Here is an 18,028-nt window from a genome sequence, read left to right as displayed (position 1 = left end):
TCAGCTTCAGCTTTTACCAGTAATTACCAGTTTTACATAAAATCAAACCGGTTCAAAGCTCAAAACTGGAAATTGACCCAACTCTGCATGGTACAATATTGAATTTTCTGTATGGAACAATGAGTCAGGTGTACTGAAATGAGCCTGGCTTGTTGGAAAGTTGCTAAATGTTGTTTTTAGGTTTGATCGAAATGAACCATTGGCCCACAGCCATTCTTACACTCTCATTACATTCATTAAATTATCACATCACAACATAAATACTAATGCAATCTTTACATTTTTTACTTTCTGTGTTTTCAGAAGTTTTTTCAGAAGTTTTTTATATAACCAAAGAAGACTATCGATAAACACTATTTCAAACCTTCTTTGGTGTCCTCTTCCGTCGTTTTGTCCGTCACCGCTTCGTAAATGATGTTCTCACACAGGATTTTCTGCAGGTTCTGCTTCAGGGGCTTCAGCTTGGTGAAACTTTCCACGTTAAAAACATGACGATCACTGGGATGTGAAGCCATCTCGACTAGTTCGCTCTGACTTGCGCCTCTGATTCCTACGCTGTAAATGGTGACCCCAGCTCGGCGGAGAGCAACCGCCGCCTCGCTCACGTTGTCCTGGGATTTACCGTCGGTGATCACCACCGCCACCTGCTGGACACCCTTCTCTTTTCTGCTGCCCGTGTCCTTGTTAAAGATTTCTTTTAAAGTGTAGTTTAGGGCCGCTCCGGTCTGCGTGCCCCCTCCGTTGTAAGGCAGCAGGTTGATGAAGTTGAGGATTTCTGTCTTGTTGTTGAACGTGTTGAAGTAGGCCCATGCCCTGGGATTGTTATCATACGTAACAATTCCCACTCTGACTCTCGCCGGACTGACATCCAGGCTGCTCACCACCGAGTGCAGGAAAGCGCGCACCAGCAGGAAGTTGGGTCTTTCGATGCTTCCGGACTCGTCGACGATGAACGCGATGTCGGCCACGTTGGCTCCTGTGCAATCTGTGAGAGCAGTGCAGTGATAATTAATTAACCTGAGCCATCTGCTACTTAACCATCCAAATGTATTTTACAGGAATACTAATGATAATTATCTAGGCAAGCTGGAGATTTTCAACAGTAGCCCTGTGTCCAATGAATTTCAATGCGCATTTTGAAGATTCTCATGAGAAAAAGCTTGAAGGAAACATCAAAACTCGAATAAGCGGAATATGGAAACTTTTTCTGAATAAATACTGATGTAGGGAACATTAACTCACATGACTGATCAGCTGTTTCCTCTGAAGACATATTTTCTCTCATGGTGGCCAAAGTTGTCCGATTAGCAACCTCTTTTTTAAATTATTTTTTCCTGTCTTGCTCAATCTTTTCTTCTTCTTCTCCTGTTTACTGACGGATTAGCCTACAGCAAGACATTACACGGCCATCTGCTGACCAAAGTATGTTACTGCAGCTTGGTATAATCACTCTAAACCAGCTGATGGAAACTCACTGATTCGATTTAAGGGACTCACGGCTATAAAAACTAAATATAAAATAGTTTAAAAGATTATTTGTTTTTTAGAATGGACTTTACATTAAACTCTCACTTCAACAGCATTCAAAATTAAGTCAGAAGGATTTTTAGTAAGAATGACATTCACTTCCAGACGTGAAATAAAAAAAAAATAAAAATAAAAATTAACAATTCTTTGGGTGGCGGAGTGCCCAAACCAATGACTGATGATGTTTCTCACCGTCAGTGATGGCGTCTGGTCTCTCAGTCTCGATGATATCCTTCATAAAAAGTACTTTGGGATCAGGATATGCATACCGAGTACTGGCAAATTGGTAAATGTCGTTCATGTTTCCACCTGCGTTCGCGCCAACAAGAGTTACCCCTGCCTCACTTAACAAGTGAGAAATCTGAGACACGGGATCATCAGAGCCTCTTCCAGTCACGACAACAAGGAACTGTCGGGCACGCTGGTGTGCACGGCCCCCCTGCTCAATGTTGAAATACAGATCTTTGGCCTTCTGCAGAGCATCGCCCAGATTACTCGGTCGGTTGCGTTGCGGACGGATGCGGAAATTCCTGACAGCATTCAGGGTTTCTTGTTTAGTTTGAAAAGCATTGAGCAAAAATTCCACTGTGGTAGATTGACCATACTGCGCCAAACCGATACGGTGGGCGGAGTATCCGACGTTGAGTCGATTGATCAGTTTGATGAGGTCAGACCTAAACATGGAGAACTGTCCCTGAGGCATGTTGCTGTCCACCAGGAAGAAGACATCTGCAAACGTCTCCTCCAAAGCTGAAAAGATCAAAACAAACATTGTTACGTCAGAAAGCTCCACTCTTACCCCTTTTCGACCAAAGCAGTTTCAAGGCCGGTTCGGAGCCAATGCTGTGTGGTTCACAGTTGGTTAAACCTGCGAACCAGCTCTGAACTTATTTGCTTTTCCACAGGCTCTAGAGCAGGGGTCTCAAACTCAAATTACCTGGGGGCCGCTGGAGGCAGTATCAAAGTGACCAAAAAAGACACAAAATTATTTAAAAAAAACACAAAATGACCAAAAGAAGACACAAAATTACTAAAAAAGACACAAAATTATTTAAAAAAGACACAATTTTTTTTTTAAAAAGACAAAGAATTACCAAAAACAGACACAAAATTATTTTAAAAAGACACAAAATTATTAAAAAAGACACACAATTATTAAAAAAGACACAAAATTATTAAAAAGACACAAAATTACCAAAAAAAAGAGACAAAATTACCAAAAACAGTAATTAAGGGGACTTTCCACACACAACACGGTAATGTGCCATTCATATAAAACTCACATTAAACTTTAATTTCAAGGTGGGGGCCACAAAATATAATTACGAGGGCCGCAATTGGCCCACGGGCCGCGAGTTTGAGACCCATGCTCTAGAGCCATGTCATCGCGTCACTGTTTGCGTCTGTATATGTCTCTTCCCTCTCGGCAAGTATAATAACAGCAGACTACATGTTTTGGTCTTGCTCGCCTGCTAACGTTAGCACGCTAGCGATCGCCAGCTAACATTAGCATGCTAGCTAGCCCATATTAATCACACTGCAGTTAAACAAATCAAATGCATGAATGAGACACGCTTTAGTTGGTCTCTCTCAACAGCACCGAGTGGAACCAGTTTTCCCGGCCAGGAACCGGTTCTTTGCCAGTGGAAAACCAAAAAACCAGTTCGTAATTGGGCAATTTAAAGTAACAGACATACAGTTGAGGCATTGATAATGTGGTAAATGACTATTAAAGCTGGAAACGGCAGATTTTCTTATGAAAAATCTATTATATATTGTCCTGTGTTCCAGTGGCACATTGTGTTAATCCACATTTATAATGTTGAAAGGCTAATAGATGATTAAAACACCTGAGCATTATGAAAACTGTTTTGTGCTGATTTGAGCTTTGGTTGTCGAGAGGTTAAGTTAAAGATTTGTACAGGTTGAAATTATTTCTACCCATGTCAATGTCTTTACTATATTTTCTATTAATTTTGTAACTCATTTTATGAATAAAATTGTTTATTTTCATGGAAGACAACACAGACATTTTCTGTGTGACCCCAAACTTCAGTACTTTTACTTGTAGAAGAGTAATTTCACAGTGCGATATTAATACTTTTACTGAAATAAAAGATCTTAATACTTTTTTTACAACATTGACCCATCCACATTTTTTTCTGTGATTTCTCAGAAATGGAATTGACATAAACCAAATGAAAATGTTTGTGTGCAGCAGGTTGTAACAGTAAACTGATAAAGTAACGTAGACTGAAGGGGGAGGAAGCCAGGATCAATATCTGGTTAAAGCCCTTTACATACTCCACAAGAACAGAGAAATTTGTTCTTGTTCTCGAGGTGGCAAGACCAAGAAAAAAGTTATTTCTGGCCAGGACATTTCACATTTTACGAGAAACTCCAGTGCAGAATTCCTGGGAAGTCATCACAGGGCCCTCCCACTGCAGCATACGTCTCATTCAATTCAAATTTATGACAAATCAAACTATAAATCCTGGACACCACACAAGAACAAAGTTGTGCCCAGATGATGTGTCAAGAACAGAAAGATGTGTTCTCTCTCCCACGGCTGCAAGAACAAAATGACGTCATCCTGTTCTTGCAGCCCTCGGAGAGAGAGAACACATTTCTCTGTTCTTGCGGAGTTTGTATTTTACAGATAGTTAACCCTTAATAGGACACTCATTGAAATATTTGCAAATTCTAAATTTCAACCCTAGAGAATATTACATACAGCCAGAATGTATAAAAAAAACAACATACAGACTTTTTTCGCACACATTTGCCAGTTTAAATCTCTTAAATCAGCAACTTTTTTTCTTGTAGATTTGCCACTTTAATCTAGTAAATATGCCGTCATAGTCAAGTTCTCCTCATACAAGTCATTAAAGAATAACTCTGTCTGGGGCAGTCCGTGGCCTAGAGGTTAAGAATGCTCTTGAGCAAGGCACCTAACCCCCCCGCACAGCTCCCCGGGCGCAGTAATGTGCTGCCCACTGTTCCTTGCATGGTGTGTTCACTTGTGTGTAAAAAAAAAAGAAAAAGGATGTGTTAAATGCAGAGGTTGAATTTCCTCATTGTGGGATTAATAAAAGTAATGAATCTTATTTGTACGACTGTTTCTTGCAGATCTTTTTTTCTAAATTTTTCATTTTTACATTGGAGGTCAAGGTGAATAAAGTTAATATTATTATATTATTATTATACTGATTGATTGGTCAGATGTCATGGTGTCACTGTCTGTGACGTAGCCTGATCTTTGCTGATTAGCTGGAAGAAATCCATGTGGTTCTACGACCACACAGAGAGACATGGGGACCCACTGAAGTTACCAAATACGGTTCTTCGTCTGATAAAGGGTGAATATTTTATTGTAGATATGAGGTCATAAGCTACCTCATGACCGTTGTGCTCTTCCAATGAACGGCGCCTGGCTCTGCCCCCCGTTGGCCCAAGGCAATCTAGACTCTTTGCATTTCTTGTTCCCCGCTGGTGGAACCACTACCAGTTCCTACCAGAGCAGGGGCGTCCCTCTCTACCTTTAAAAACTCCTGAAGACCTTCAGACCATAATTCTACTCCTTAAAGAATTGTCGCTAGCACTTATTGATGCACTAATAGCTCTTACTGCACTATACCTTGATTGTTTGCTTTTTTTCTTCCTGTAATTCGCTTTGGATAAAAGCGTCTGCTAAATGACTAAATGTAAATGTAGATGTGACGGATGAACCCTTACCTTGCCTCTGATCCACCACAGACTCACAAACCGTTTTCAGCAGACTGTCCTTCAGCCTATCCAGAGCCTGGTAGTTGTCGATGTGGTACGTGAAGCGCTTCGGAGGCTTGTTGGCGATGGACTTGATCTGATCTAGGTTGACCGGTCCAACCCCGACGCCGAACACGATGGCCCCTTGCTCCCTCAGTTTCTGGGCAGGTTTCTCCACCTCGTCCGTCGACTCTCCGTCTGTGATGACCACCGCGATCTGAGGCACCCGCTTGCTGGCTCGGCTCCCTGCCACCTCCGTGAAGTACTCGTCCAGGAGGAACTGCATGGCCTTGCCCGTGTTCGTATCTCCTAGACGGTAGGGAATCCTTTCCAGGGCAGACAGCAGGGACTTCTTGTCCTTGTGGTCCTTCAGCAGGAACTCTTTGTGAGGGTCGTTGCTGTACTGAGCCAGGCCGACCTGCACTTTGTCAGGGCCGATGTCGAGGTCTTTGACGAAGTCGCGGAGAAAAGTCCGGACCTCCTGAAAGTTAGTGGCCCCGATGCTGGTGGAGCCGTCGACCAGGAAGACGATGTCGGCCACGGTGGCATTCTTACAATCTGGACAGGAGAATAAACAAATAAACAAAATAGGTCAATGTGTGATGAGCGTGTCTATGTTCCCCCCTCTTAGTATGAGTCTGGGGAACATAGGACCCTTTTTCCCTGCTTTTCCCAAAAAGGTTCTTCAGGATCAGGCTACATGATGCTAACTTCAGGGTCAGGCTACATGATGCTAACTTCAGGATCAGACTACATGATGCTAACTTCAGGATCAGACTACATGATGCTAACTTCAGGGTCAGGCTACATGATGCTAACTTCAGGGTCAGGCTACATGATGCTAACTTCAGGATCAGACTACATGATGCTAACTTCAGGATCAGGCTACATGATGCTTACTTCAGGGTCAGGCTACATGATGCTAACTTCAGGATCAGACTACATGATGCTAACTTCAGGATCAGACTACATGATGCTAACTTCAGGGTCAGGCTACATGATGCTAACTTCAGGGTCAGGCTACATGATGCTAACTTCAGGGTCAGGCTACATGATGCTAACTTCAGGGTCAGGCTACATGATGCTAACTTCAGGGTCAGGCTACATGATGCTAACTTCAGGGTCAGGCTACATGATGCTAACTTCAGGGTCAGGCTACATGATGCTAACTTCAGGGTCAGGCTACATGATGCTAACTTCAGGGTCAGGCTACATGATGCTAACTTCAGGGTCAGGCTACATGATGCTAACTTCAGGGTCAGGCTACATGATGCTAACTTCAGGGTCAGGCTACATGATGCTAACTTCAGGGTCAGGCTACATGATGCTAACTTCAGGGTCAGGCTACATGATGCTAACTTCAGGGTTGGACTACAAAAAATGCATGATTTAATTTGCTCTCTATATGTCACAAACTGAATTAAATAAACATTGTTTAACTGAGCTGTGTGATGAAAGAAAGTGAAATATATTTGTCTTGTGTATTATTTTTACTTATTTTCCTAAACTGTTGAAATGGTGAAAACTCATTAAACATTTGATGCACTTTCTTGTTTTCTTGTCTTCACATGTTTCATTAAACACCCACCTGCTGTCTGAGCGGCGATGGCGGAGGAACACGCTGCGATGATGAAGAGGCCGAAGAGGAAACCCGTTGTCCCCTTCATGCTGGGACGACTCTACTGTTTCTCTCTTCTACAACACAAACAACAGGACTTCATGTCATTTATTGGTGTGCAGATGTGGGATTCTAGAGGGAGATTTCACCGTTTTCATCCATTCTCGATATTAAAACAATGACCTAATTCAGCACCAAATGTGTGGACCATGTGGTATCAACACAAGAATTTGCTGCAACAACTTCTGAGACATATTTGAACTTGAGAACAGACGTCCTGCAAAACGGCCACGCCGCTAAAAACCCTTATGCACTTTCACTATTTGAATAAACTGATTAATTACGTGATTTTTATTGCAGATTTATGACCAGAACAACGTGACACTCATCTCAGATTAATCTTCAGCTTCCAGCTGATGAACACCTGCTGTCTCCTAGTCTGACTCTGTCTCCTAGTCCTTGACTCTGTCTCCTAGTCTGACTCTGTCTCCTAGTCTGACTCTGTCTCCTAGTCCTTGACTCTGTCTCCTAGTCTGACTCTGTCTCCTAGTCCTTGACTCTGTCTCCTAGTCCTTGACTCTGTCTCCTAGTCTGACTCTGTCTCCTAGTCCTTGACTCTGTCTCCTAGTCCTTGACTCTGTCTCCTAGTCTGACTCTGTCTCCTAGTCCTTGACTCTGTCTCCTAGTCCTTGACTCTGTCTCCTAGTCTGACTCTGTCTCCTAGTCCTTGACTCTGTCTCCTAGTCCTTGACTCTGTCTCCTAGTCTGACTCTGTCTCCTAGTCCTTGACTCTGTCTCCTAGTCCTTGACTCTGTCTCCTAGTCTGACTCTGTCTCCTAGTCCTTGACTCTGTCTCCTAGTCCTTGACTCTGTCTCCTAGTCTGACTCTGTCTCCTAGTCTGACTCTGTCTCCTAGTCTGACTCTGTCTCCTAGTCTGACTCTGTCTCCTAGTCCTTGACTCTGTCTCCCCCTGAACACACATTCATTAAGTTAAAAAGACATTAAAATGAGCGGTGGAGCGGAAGAAGTAAACAACAATCAGGAACTGTTACTTCACTTCCAGCCTGCTGCTTTGGATCTGTGGAACAGCTAATCCACAACAGAACGAGTCTGAATAAACCGAGACAGCTGCTCTCAACAGATTATTAGAGCCGCGGGGCTTCACACCGAGCACTGTTGTTATACTGTGGATTTTTTCTTCTTCCTCTTACGGACACAATTTGTCTGCTAATTATATATCAAAACGTGCAGTTTGATCGGGATCGGTGTGCTATTACTTTTCTCTACGGAATACGAATGCCCAAAATTTTGCATTGAAATGAATGGGACGGCCGAAAACAAATGAGCGAAAAAATAGAGTGGTGTTGCCAGAACTTTACCGTAATAAACACGGTGCAACTTTTTCTAATATTACGGTAAAATGATATTAACACTGTTGATTTCATGTTTAAGATTAACATTTTATTCCATATTTTACCGTATAAAATAAAAAGTTTTTCCATCAAAAGAAACGCTGTTCTGCCATATAATTGACAAGAAAATACTTTATAAATGCTGCATGAATTAAAGATTTTACCATTAAATATTACAGTATATTTCTGTTAGAGATATGGTGTTTAGTACATTTAACAGTGAGAAAAAGTATTTTTACAAAAAATAAATGCAAAAATTACAGTGATGGCTTGTACATATATATATATATATATTACAGTATATTTTTGCTACAAACATGGTGCCAGAGTATTTTACAGTGAAGTAATGTATTTCTAACTAAAATAAAAATGTTTAAAAAAATCCTGTTTTGTCTGATATAAACATTTACAGTGTTTCATTGTTACTGAAACTGAATTAAGTCATTTATTATTTTACGTCTTTTACTGTCATGGTTTAACAGTTTTTCACCATAAAATCTACAGACATTTTTTACAGTGTAAAAACAACATAATTAAATCTTATAATAGTATATTTAATAGTTTAAATAAGTCCTGTCTTTACAAAATAAAACACTGCTTCCATAACAGCATCAATACAAATAATCTAATAATATATTTAGAATATATAAAACAATCTGCATAACGAGTACTTTTACTTTTAAAAAAACTCTTGATTTGTTGTACGATTCTTTGATCTAAAAACACATTTTTGCGAGTCTTGGCATGTTTTCTTTACAAAATTAAACAAAATCAACAACATTTCCCCATTTATCACAACCAGAAATGATAAAAACAGTTTTTTTTTTTTTTTTTTTTACAGATTTTCATATTTCAGGTTCTCCTGAAATGGATCAAATGTGTTTAAAGCTTCTGACAGAAAAAATAAATAAAAAATCCATATTTCATCAAAATCACTGAGCTAAATTAGTGTTTCCTTCTGGTGGTAAATCACTGCAGTAAAGTAATCTGATTACTTCTTCCATCTCTGATTCAGCAGGAGAGAAACATGAGGAGTTACTCACAGATCTGCTGCTGCGTCTCCTCCCATCCACAACTCCACTCCACTGATGCTCCCAGCTGCAGGAGGAGCAGGAGCAAGGACCTGACTCCTCCTCCTCCTCCTCTTACTCCTCCCACAGCATTCTGCAGGAGAAACAGGGAGGAAGGACTCTCTCTCTTCTTCTCTCTTCTCCTCCTTTTCCTCCTCCTTCTCCTCCTTTCTCTCTCTTCTCCTCCTTTCTCCTCCCCCTCCTATTCCTCATCCTCCTCTCTCCTCCTTTTCCTCCTCTCCTCCCCCACCTCCTCCTCCTTTTCCTCCTCTTCTCTCCTCCTTTCTCTCTTTTCTCCTTCTCCTCCTCCTCCTCTTCCTTTCTCCTCCCCCTTTTCCTCCTTCTCCTCCTCCTTCTTCTCCTTTCTCCTCCTTTTCCTCCTCTTCTCTCCCTCCTCCTCCTGCTCCTCCTGCTCCTCCTCCCACAGCATTCTGCAGGAGAGAAACTTTAACTTTTCTTAATGTTGTGATTGAATCAGATTTGGCTTCAGACAAACATTTCAGAGGAATCTCTCTCTTCCTCTCCCTCCTCCTCCTCCTCCTCCCCCCCCCTCTCTCTATCTCTCTCCCTCCTCCTCCTCCTCCTCCTCCTCCTCCTCCTCCTCCTCCTCCTCCTCCTCCTCCTCCTCCTCCTCCTCCTCCCACAGCATTCTACAGGAAACTCTAACTTTTCTTAATGTGATTAAATCACATTTGGCTTCAGACAAACATTTCAGAGGAATCTGGGAGTCAGAGAGACTTTTTTCTGTTTTTTCTTGAACCTTTCCAAAGCAGGAAGACAGATTTCTGTGGTTACATAAGTGTCTCATAAATCATCCACTAAGTCGGTGAAAGTGCTTCTCATGTTCTCAGTTCTTTTTTATTCACTATTTATCTGTTCGGTGATGCATCATAAACTCACTTCTATCTGTATATATTACTGTATAGTTACAGCTATTCTTCGAATTGCAGGACAAATTATATATCAAAACGTGCGGTTTGATCGGGATTGGTGTGCTATTACTTTTCTCTACAGAATACAAATTTTTTTGCGAAGTAAGTTGCGAAAAACTGCCCAAAATTTTGCATTGAAATGAATGGGACGGACGACAAAAAATGAGCGAAAAAGAACAATCATTGGAGATTTTTAAACGTCTACTTCTCTGGCATAATTTCACCTAGAGACTCCATTTAAACTTTAAACAGTAGACACAAGTCTTGTGTATCGGTGTATTAATCCACGTTTCGATAGGTCATATAGTTTTTTATCAATCCCTGTTCAATGACCATGATCATTTGATCAGTGTAGAGGGAGAGGAAAAATTGTCAAAAAATAAGACAATCCTCTGGTAAAGCTGTCAGAGTTATAGTTTGGGCGTAGGACGCACAGATGATCCACCAACACCACCAACAGCCTCATTGGCTCCCATATTAAAAACGCAGGAAGATTTCTGTAGAAAAGCATATTTAACAGTTTTTTTAGATCGCTCTAACAAAGCTATTTCTTAATTTTTCTTAAAAAAAAACAAAACATATGTAGACGTTCAGGAAGAACTCAGGACGCTCAAAGTGAAGTCGGATCAATGATAGGTATTATGGTTTTGCCAAAAATGCTTTCTGTTCGAGGCCAGAAATTCCAGTCTGTCCACCTCTGGCTGCTGTCACTGTGCTGGAACATTCTACAGCGGCAGTTAATTCTGTTGATTGCTCTGTTCTGATTGCCTTTGATCTTTGCTCTGATTACAGTTACAGATACACGCACACACACATGCGCGTAAGCGTGCACACTCCTCAAGATACACGTGCTTCTTTTCTAGTTATCAATTATTGACCTCGTCAAGGCTGTAATAACCTCACCCTAAATATTCCACTTTGCACCTTATTTTGGAAAATATTGCATATTTTGTGTTTTTGCCCTTGAGAAAATCAGGGGTTCTTATGACAAAAAGGGCAATAAAACAAAAAATTGAAAGTTTAAAAAAAAAAAAAACTATATCTATGCTAGGTCTGACGCTGCTTAAAGGTTTGATGTGGTGAAAGTGAAAAAAAAAAAGTATAAATCACATTTTAATGACACTTGAATGAGAGGGAGCGTTTCGGGACCTTAAGGTGTGAAGTGTGAGGTGATTTTAAAGAGACTCTGGCTGTTACATGATCTGGACGTCATACTGAGGCCTTTCAGAAAAGAGACTTGAAAGTAACAATAAAAAATACCACTTGTAACATAAAATATACTCCAGTTATTAGAATGTATGGTTCAGGCTGTGCTTTTAGGAACCTTATAAGTGATGTTCTGTTAGTTTGTAAATTAGATAAAGAGTTGAACCAAGAGTTGGACATTATTTGTTTAAATTTTAGTTTGTTTTGTCTGTTGTTTCTGTAAGCTCATAGGTGCTGAATCCTTTTTTTCTTGGGAGCTTTTCATCTGAGCCAAGAGCTCGCTAATTGATTGATTCATCTTTGTATAGTGCTTTGGTTATTTGTCAGCCCCGTACAGCCTCTGTCTGTTATATTGTCTTGTGTAAGAGCGTTCTCTCTCTCTCTGGGTAAATAAACACTTGACTTTAACCAGAACTGCCCGTGTTCATTCCACCTCATTTCCTATCCCAATATCATGTTGCTGCTCTCCAAAACCAGCCGGCTCGTAGCTCTGCAAATCTGCAAACTAAACATTTTAGTCCAAATAATGTTGCAACACAGATTTTGTATTTATGAAAAGGGAAGAAACCACCAGTGTCTTTAGTGTTAGTATAACTATTGATCCTAAAATATGAAACCTTTCTCTTCTAGCTTTATTTTGAAAGTGTAAACTACGGTGGCCCTGAGAGCTCACAGCTGTCTGTCTGTCTGTCTGTCAGTCTGTCTGTCTCTCTGGATAATGTTGATCTTCTGTTCTTGTGGTTTTTCCCTGAACTTCTCTGGAAGCCTGGACCTGGTTCAGTTCCTCCAGTTGGTCTGTCCAGAGTTCCCTGTCTCCCTCTGAGCCGTCTGCTGTGAATCAGCTGTTACTGACCACATTTACTTAACTACATTAAGAATTTTACATTCAAAAAGTCAATCAGTTGTCCTTTTTCATGCACAAACATTTTGTGACATTCTCAACTGTGCAGATTTGCTGCTTCCCTATTATCATTATCATTATCAATCGTGTTTTTGAGGCTTTATCATATTCAAAAACTCACCAAACTTGGCACATAATTCAATCCCGCTGAAAATTCACATATTTCATTGGTTTCAGAAATGGGCGTGGCTTAATGACCTACTAGCGCCCCCTAGAATTGAGCCCCTTAAACAGGTTTGTCATAGAGGCACGAAATTTGGTCCATCCATGTATCATGGGAAGACGCACCAAAAAGTCTCAAGAAGCCATACCCAAATACGAACAGGAAGTCGGCCATCTTGGATCGAAAATGGCGTTTTTTTTCACACTTTCCACGCCGCATACTTTAACAAACTCCTCCTACAGATTTAATCCGATCGACTTCAGACTTGGTCAGTACCATCACAAGGCCTTTGACATCAAACTCTATTGAAAGCTTTGCAGACCGACACACTATGGGGGCGTGGCATGGCGGCAAAATATGGCGTTTTTTCCAAAAAAACGAGACTGTATAACTTGACCATACATTGTCCAATCTGCCTCAAACTTGTCATGCATGATGATGGTCCATCACTGAACCATTCTACATAACAATATTTCATAAAGTCCCGCCCTTTTTTATAAGCCACGCCCCCTTTTCCCAAGCAATGAACCGTTTGTCGTAGAGACTTGTATGAGGTGTCAGTGGACTCGGCAGAGAGTCCTTGATTACCTCGCCCCCGCAAAGATCGGTGGACTTTACTTTGCAGATCTGTATTAGTCATCCAAAATAAACATCAACTAATGAACAATAATGTGTGCGCAATCCGAACTAAATACTATCAACCTGTTGGGGCTGGTAAGAGGTCCAAACACATTGCTGTATACTGCGTTCGGTAGCTGCGAGCTAACATTAGCTAACAATTAAAGTTGTTTGAATCCAGTCGTCAACCTCCGGGTCTGAGCAGGGAGGTAACCAGGAAGTCTCCAGCAGGGGGCGCTGACGGCTGCAGAAGCACTTGGGTCCATTCACTTCAATACAAAATGAGAAAACTTCTCTCTTGATTTATTAGCTCAGAAATGTTTTTTAGGACAACACTATGGTCTCAATCACTAGTAAAACACCTTCTTCAAGATAATCTGATGTTAATAGTGTAAACAAAAATAAATAAATAATATTAATAACCATGACGTTACACTGCTGGATATAAGCACTCAGAAATTCATAAAGCTGTTTAGTGATAAGTTAAAAACACCATAAAGCTTTTGTCTCCTAGTCTCTGACTCTGTCTCCTGTTCCTGACTCTCCTAGTCCTCCGAGTCCTCCTAGTCTTTGACCTGCAGAGATTTGAACCTCTGTCCTCTAGCTGTCTGATGACTTGTGTTGACTAGTTCAGGTCTGATCAGCTGTTCTCAGGTCTTCTACAGTAGAAAAGGTGAAACATTAAATCTCTAGTCTGCAGGACTCGGAGCAGTGAGACCTGCTGAGTTCATGTTCACTACTTTAAAAGTTTCAGACCATTAAAACTCTCCAGACAGCCGAGCTTATCTGCTCTGGGAGTTTTTCCAGAATGTAACTGTTGTTTTACCCTCCCAGTGATAGTAGATATAGAATACGACGGATTGTTTACTGTAAATCTCCTCCGTTTCTATTATTTCTGAAGTGATTCGTCATTAATGCATTGTGCTTTACAAGTTGAAACAGATGTTGGAGATCTAAACTCTGAACACACTGGGGAGAGAGTGTGAGTGTGTGTGTGAGTGTGTGTGTGTGTGTGTGTGTGTGTGTGAGTGTGAGTGTGTGTGTGTGTGTGTGAGTGTGAGTGTGAGAGTGTGTGTGTGAGTGTGAGTGTGTGTGTGAGTGTGTGTGTGTGTGTGTGTGTGTGTGTGTTGGCCTCTGGGAGCAGGTTTTGGGGGATTTCTGGAAGCTGTGAGAAAATTCTGAGGAAAAGGAGTGAGCGTATTCTGTCACATAAAGAGAATCCAATGAACACAGAAACCTTTTTTTTTTTTTTTTAGAAAATGTCAACGTGTCTTTTTTCAGCAGCTCTGATCATTATTAATGTATTTATTGTACATAAGTTGCTTCAGAGCTCGGGCCCTAGCTCTTACTGAATGGTCTTTAATGTTAAATTACAGTGATTTATATGTGAAATACAGAAGAAAACAAACACATTTCCTTACAGTAAAACTTCAAATTTAATGTGAAAGAAATCATTAAAAAATTGTAAAAATAGTCTGGCAGCAAAATTTTCCAAATATTTACCATAAAACTTACTTTACTAACTTTACTTTTAAAAGTAAAAAAAAAAAACTGTAGTTATTAGGGCCACCGGGCAATCGCACCAAGCACTGGTCCCATACAGCAATAGCTGTAGGCCTTGTTTGATCGGGATCGGTGTGCTATTACTTTTCTCTACAGAATATGAATTTTTTGCGACGTAAGTCGCAGGTAAAGCTGTCAGAGTTATAGTTTGGGCGTAAGACGCACAGATGATCCACCAACACCACCAACAGCCTCATTGGCTCCCATATTAAAAACGCAGGAAGATTTCTGTAGAAAAGCACATTTTACAGTTTTTCAGATCGCTCTAACAAAGCTATTTCTTCATTTTTCTTCACAAAAAACATATGTAGACGTTCAGGAAGAACTCGGGACGCTCAAAGTGAAGTCGGATCAATGATCAATGGTATTATGGTTTTGCCAAAAATGCTTTCTTTTCGAGGCCAGAAATTCCAGTCTGTCCACCTCTGGCTGCTGTCACTGTTCAGGAACATTCTACAGCGGCAGTTAATTCTGTTGATTGCTTTGATCTGAGTGGTCGACCACTATGCCTTTGATGCTTTGATGTGATTACAGTTACAGAAACACACACACACACACACACACACACAGGTAACTTTATGCGATTTTCGTTACACACACACACAAATGCGCACACTCCTCCAGATACACATGTTTCACACACACACACACACACACACACACACACATTTTGAGGTTAAAGGTCATAGGTTGCTGTATAAATAAATACTTGTAAAGGAATGCTTGTTGTAGGTGTGCTCCTTGTATATTATATAGTATCATAACATTACTAGTATTAATTGTTACAAATCTCTGAAGAATCTCATCATAGTGTAAACACACCGGCAGTAGCCCCCGTGGCCCTTTCACTATTTACCCAGAGGAAATGTTCTAGTATTGAACACTGCTGTACATTTCATTAGTATTTGGTAGCTTTGCCTTTAAACTGTGTGACCTGGCTCACATGTTTTCCTTCCACAAGCTTCTCACAGTAGTTGGCACACGAGTTTTGGTCCATTCCTCCTGACAGAAGTGGTGGAACTGAACCAAGTCCCCCTCAGGCCTCTCCAGCTCTGCCCAGCACGTTTCCAGTAGGACTGGGATCAGTTCTTTGTGATGGTAAACACTGACTTGTTGTCCTGAAGCCACTCGGCAACCAGTCTGGCACTTTGTTTCGGGTCTTTGTCCATGTGGACGAGCCGCCAGCTTTGACCTCCTGGCTGAGGTCTGCAGATGTTGCATCACTATTTCCATATATTTTTCTCTCCTCGTGATGCCATCAGCTGTGTGAAGAGCACCAGCTCCTCCTGCAGCAGAACAACCAGCAACACGGTGTCCTTTATTTCACTGCTAGGATCTAAAAACCAGATCAAACAGTAAATCTAAAGGTCTAAAACCAGATCAAACAGTAAATCTAAAGGTCTAAAACCAGATCAAACAGTAAATCTAAAGGTCTAAAACCAGATCAAACAGTAAATCTAAAGGTCTAAAACCAGATCAAACAGTAAATCTGAGGGAAATGATCTTGCTGCATGGACACTCTTAAAACAAGATAAATTATCTAGCACTTCTAAATCTAAAGTGTTTTTTTTTTCTTTTTATCTTGGTAAGAAACTAATAATTGTCAGTGCACTCTGACTCAAAAAAGACACAAAAAGACCAAAAAAGCAAAAAAGAATCAAAAAGGGGTAAAATGACCAAAAAAGACATAAAAACACAAAAAACACAACAAAAAAAGACGCAGAAAGACCAAAAGAAAAGACAAAAAAACCACCAAAAAAAGACTAAGAAGTTTTTTTTTACCTTGTAAGAACCAAATAATCATCAGGTCACTCTGCTCGGGCCAGTTCATCACTGCTGGCAGCTTTAATTTATCTGGTTTTAAGAGAAACATTTATTATTCTAAGTGTTCAACATGCTTATTTCTAGATTTAATAATCTTAATTTAATAAATCTTGTCAAGGTAAATTATCTGTCCATGCAGCAAGATCATTTCCCTCAGATTTACTGTTTGATCTGGTTTTAGACCTTTAGATTTACTGTTTGATCTGGTTTTAGACCTTTAGATTTACTGTTTGATCTGGTTTTAGACCTTTAGATTTACTGTTTGATCTGGTTTTAGACCTTTAGATTTACTGTTTGATCTGGTTTTAGACCTTTAGATTTACTGTTTGATCTGGTTTTAGACCTTTAGATTTACTGTTTGATCTGGTTTTAGACCTTTAGATTTACTGTTTATCTGGTTTTAGACCTTTAGATTTACTGTTTGATCTGGTTTTAGACCTTTAGATTTACTGTTTGATCTGGTTTTAGACCTTTAGATTTACTGTTTGATCTGGTTTTAGACCTTTAGATTTACTGTTTGATCTGGTTTTAGACCTTTAGATTTACTGTTTATCTGGTTTTAGACCTTTAGATTTACTGTTTGATCTGGTTTTAGACCTTTAGATTTACTGTTTGATCTGGTTTTAGACCTTTAGATTTACTGTTTATCTGGTTTTAGACCTTTAGATTTACTGTTTGATCTGGTTTTAGACCTTTAGATTTACTGTTTATCTGGTTTTAGACCTTTAGATTTACTGTTTATCTGGTTTTAGACCTTTAGATTTACTGTTTGATCTGGTTTTAGACCTTTAGATTTACTGTTTATCTGGTTTTAGACCTTTAGATTTACTGTTTGATCTGGTTTTAGACCTTTAGATTTACTGTTTATCTGGTTTTAGACCTTGTTTCAGTGTTCTGAGGCTGCAGCTTCCCTCTTTGTCCTCCAAACACAACAATGATCATTGTGGCCAAACAGTTTGATTTCAGTCTTGTCAGACCACAAGAACCAAGAACCAAAACACAAGAACCAAGTCACAAGTCATCATGTCTCCAAACAATCAGCTCTTTGTCTCTGTGTGTCTTTGCAAACTGTAATCTGGCTGTTTAATGTTTGTTTTGGAGGAACAGATTCTTCCTGGTAGAGAAACCTTCAGTCTTTAAATTATATTTATATATATATATATATATATATATATATATATATATATATATATATATATATGTATATATATATATATATATATATATATATATAATGCATTAAATTATAAAATGATTGTACTTTGTTTTGTGTAAAATCATCTAAATAAATATTAAAACACAGTTTAAATGCATAATAACATATCAAAGCAGTTTGAAATAAAATCAATATCTAAATTGCTAGATATCTAATAAAAGTAAAAAAATTAAAATATTTAAATTATTATTATTTTTTAATTTTTAAATAAA

At 39.8% G+C, this 18,028-nt stretch overlaps 1 protein-coding gene across 1 annotated transcript in view; it reads right to left on the bottom strand.

Annotated features, from left to right (window-relative positions):
- The window catches only part of LOC131976033 (collagen alpha-6(VI) chain-like), a 50,107-nt gene extending 40,711 nt beyond the window's left edge, over positions 1–9,396 (bottom strand). Inside the window, exons 1-5 of the mRNA XM_059338908.1 lie at positions 9,367–9,396; positions 6,881–6,987; positions 5,263–5,850; positions 1,720–2,277; positions 365–985 (exon numbers count right to left, since the gene is read on the bottom strand). Coding sequence (XP_059194891.1) covers positions 365–985; positions 1,720–2,277; positions 5,263–5,850; positions 6,881–6,959 — 1,846 coding nt within the window. The 5' untranslated portion in view covers positions 6,960–6,987; positions 9,367–9,396. The remainder of the gene's footprint in view (positions 1–364; positions 986–1,719; positions 2,278–5,262; positions 5,851–6,880; positions 6,988–9,366) is intronic.
- Between the last annotated feature and the right edge of the window lie 8,632 nt (positions 9,397–18,028).

Source organism: Centropristis striata, chromosome 8 (assembly GCF_030273125.1).
Source record: "Centropristis striata isolate RG_2023a ecotype Rhode Island chromosome 8, C.striata_1.0, whole genome shotgun sequence".
NCBI lineage: Eukaryota > Metazoa > Chordata > Actinopteri > Perciformes > Serranidae > Centropristis > Centropristis striata.
The sequence above is the reverse complement of the archived record's forward strand: the minus strand, read 5'-3'. Positions and strand labels throughout refer to the sequence as shown.